The sequence below is a fragment of the Chiloscyllium plagiosum genome, unplaced genomic scaffold (genome assembly GCF_004010195.1).
Source record: "Chiloscyllium plagiosum isolate BGI_BamShark_2017 unplaced genomic scaffold, ASM401019v2 scaf_8297, whole genome shotgun sequence".
Taxonomy (NCBI): Eukaryota; Metazoa; Chordata; class Chondrichthyes; order Orectolobiformes; family Hemiscylliidae; genus Chiloscyllium; species Chiloscyllium plagiosum.
This window is the reverse complement of record NW_025213325.1, coordinates 7314-10324: the sequence shown is the minus strand read 5'-3', so window position 1 is coordinate 10324 and position 3011 is coordinate 7314. Positions and strand designations below refer to the sequence as shown.

General features: G+C 51.8%; 1 protein-coding gene across 1 annotated transcript; it reads left to right on the top strand.

The window, feature by feature from the left end:
• Window positions 1–240: 240 nt before the first annotated feature.
• LOC122547612 (forkhead box protein A2-like) lies at window positions 241–2303 on the top strand. Its single transcript, XM_043686215.1, has one exon. The coding sequence runs from the start codon at window positions 479–481 to the stop codon at window positions 1778–1780; it is 1302 nt and encodes a 433-aa protein (XP_043542150.1). The 5' UTR covers window positions 241–478; the 3' UTR covers window positions 1781–2303.
• The last annotated feature ends 708 nt before the right edge of the window (window positions 2304–3011 follow it).

Here is a 3011-nt window from a genome sequence, read left to right as displayed (position 1 = left end):
ATTCCCAATCTGTTGTTCTTGATACATATAGACAAGGAAGAAACTATGGTCTCATTCTATGATGTAACGGCACTGTTCACCTCTATCGACAAAACCCTAGCCAGAGAAACAACAGCCAACCTGCTGGACATACAGAACAGGCAACAAGACGGGGAACCTATCAACAAAGACGACATACTCAAGCTACTGGACCTGTGCCTCACAACACACTTCACATTCAACAACCAAACAACCAACCTCAAACTCTTGGTTTGTTGAAGAAAGAAGCAGGTATGAAGAATAGTGCTTTCCATATTTGTCTTCTGTGCCATTAGACAAGGGAAGTCTTCTCAGTAAGTTCTGAAGAAGGGTCACCGGACCTGAAACATTAACTCTGCTTTCTCTCCACAGATGCTGCTAGATCTGCTGGGTTTTTCCAGCAGTTTCTGTTCTTGTCTTCTCAGTTGACATTCACACTCAATTTCTTTCTCCCACCCAGATGTACCCCGTGGCAAGCAGTATGAATCCCAGTCTGGGCACCATGAACTCAATCAACACTTACATGGGCATGAATTCCATGGGCTCCATCGGGAACCTTTCTCCTGCCTCACTCAACATGTCCTACACCAACCTCAGCCCGCCTCTCTCAGTGCTGCCGGGCACGGTCAGCCCCATCACCAATGGACTCTCGTCAATGCCAAGCTCCATGAGTCCCGGTGTGGGTCCGACTGGGGGTCAGACAGCGCCCGCCAACTCGCTGTCCCCGTACCAGCCCATGGGCCAGACCTTGGGTCCCTTGGCGGTCTCGCCGGGTCTGAGCAGGGTCAAGGACTCCAAGCCTTACCGCCGCAACTTCAGCCACGCCAAGCCTCCCTACTCCTACATCTCCCTGATCACCATGGCGATCCAGCAGGCCTCCAACAAGATGCTGACCCTGAACGAGATCTACCAGTGGATCATGGACCTCTTCCCTTACTACAGGGACAACCAGCAGCGGTGGCAGAACTCCATCCGGCACTCGCTCTCATTCAACGACTGCTTCGTCAAGGTGCCGCGCTCACCGGACAAACCGGGCAAGGGCTCCTACTGGGCCCTGCACCCAGACTCGGGCAACATGTTCGAGAACGGCTGCTACCTGCGCCGCCAGAAGCGCTTCAAGTGCCCGAAGGAGAAGCTCTCGCCCCGGGAGGCGACGGCCTCCTCTACAACCGCCGCCACTTCCTCCTCCGCCGCCATTGACGGCGCCGTGAAGAATTCTAGCCCCAGCTCCGAGGACGCCGAGTCCAGTCAGTGCGACACCCCACCGGGCACCGAGGAGAGGAGAACCCTCACCGAGCTGGGCTGCCAGAGGGCGGTGGGCATCTCCTCTTCAGCGTCAGGGGTGTCGCCGTCGCCTCTGCCTCAGAATATGGCGGCTGCTGCCCACCACCACCATCAACAACAACAGCAACATCACCATCACCACCACCATCATCACCACCTCCTCCCGCTGCTGCCCGACCTCCAGACTGACCTGAAGATGGACCCTCACTACAGCTTCAACCACCCGTTCTCGATTACGAACCTGATGTCCTCCGAGCAGCCGCACAAAATGGACGCCAAGCTCTTCGAACCGCCCACTCACTACAACAACAGCAGCGGCAGCAACAACAACAAATACAACAACAACTCCTACAACAACAACAACAACAACAACAACACGCTGCTCGCCAAAAGCGGCTTCGAGGCACCCGGTGTCGCCAACGATCCCGGCTCCTATTATCAGCTCATGTACAACAGGTCGGTCCTCAACACTTCATAAGTCTACATGTCCCCCCCCCATCCCACCCTCTCTCCAACCCCAGTCACCAACAAGCAAGGGAGAAAATTGAGGGTGGGTGTGGGCGTTGATTTCTCGAAAGGCCCCTCTTCAACTCGGCCACCTTGCCCCTCCCCCAATCACTCGAGGCCTTTATCTAATTTCTTTGCAACCTTTCTTTATGTGTGTGCTCCTGTCAGGATTCCCAAGTTCAGACATAGAACACAGAACAGTTCAGCACCAGTACGGGCCCTTTGGCCCTTGATGTTTGTGCCAATATTTTACCCTACTCTAAAATCAAGCCAGCCTACATACCATATATTTTGCTATCATTCATGTGTCTACCCAAGTGTCACTTAAAATGTCCCTAGAGCATCTGACTCTATTACCATGTTGGCAGGGCATTCCGCACACCCAACACTCTCCCCTAAACCTCCCTCCAGTCACCTTAAAATGATGCTCCATTGTAATAGCCATTTCTGCCCTGGGAAAAAGTCTCTGGCTCTATCTGTGCCTCTCATCATCTTGTACACCTCTATCCAGTCACCTATCAACCTTCTTCACTCCAATGAGAAAAGCCCTAGCTCCCTCAACCTTTCTTCATAAGACATGCCCTCTAGTCCTGGCAGCATCCTGGTAAATCTCCTCTGCACCCTCTCTAAAGCTTCCACATCCTTCCTATAATGAGAGGACCAGAACTGAACACAATATTCCAGATGTGGTCTAACCAGGGCTCTATAGAGCTGCAGCAAAACCTTAAAGCTCTGAAACTCAATCTCCTGCTAATGAAAGCCAACACACCATACACCTTCTTAACACCTCAATCAACTTGGGTGGCAACTTTGAGGGATGTATGGACATAGACCCCAAGATCCCTCTGTTCCTCCACACTGCCAAGACTCCTGCCTTTAACTCTGTATTCTGCATTCAAATTCAATCTTCCAAAATGACTCACTTCACTCTTTTCCAAGTTGTGTGAGTATTGTGTGTGTGTGTGCCTGTCTGTGTATGTGAGAGAGAGTGTGTATGTGAGTGAGAGAGAGTATGTGTGTGTGTGAGAGTGTGTGTCTGTGTGAGAGAGAGAGAGTGAGTGTGTGTGTATCTGTGTCTGTGTGAGAGTGTGTGTGTGTGAGAGAGTGTGTGTGTATCTGTGTCTCTGTGAGAGAGAGTGAGTGTGTGTGTGAGAGAGAGAGTGTAAGTGTGTGTGTATCTGTGTCTGAGAGTGTGAGAGAGT

Bases quoted from the DNA above. Each gene is read 5' to 3' on its own strand.
- LOC122547612 (XM_043686215.1), top strand. From the start codon at position 479: ATGTACCCCGTGGCAAGCAGTATGAATCCCAGTCTGGGCACCATGAAC.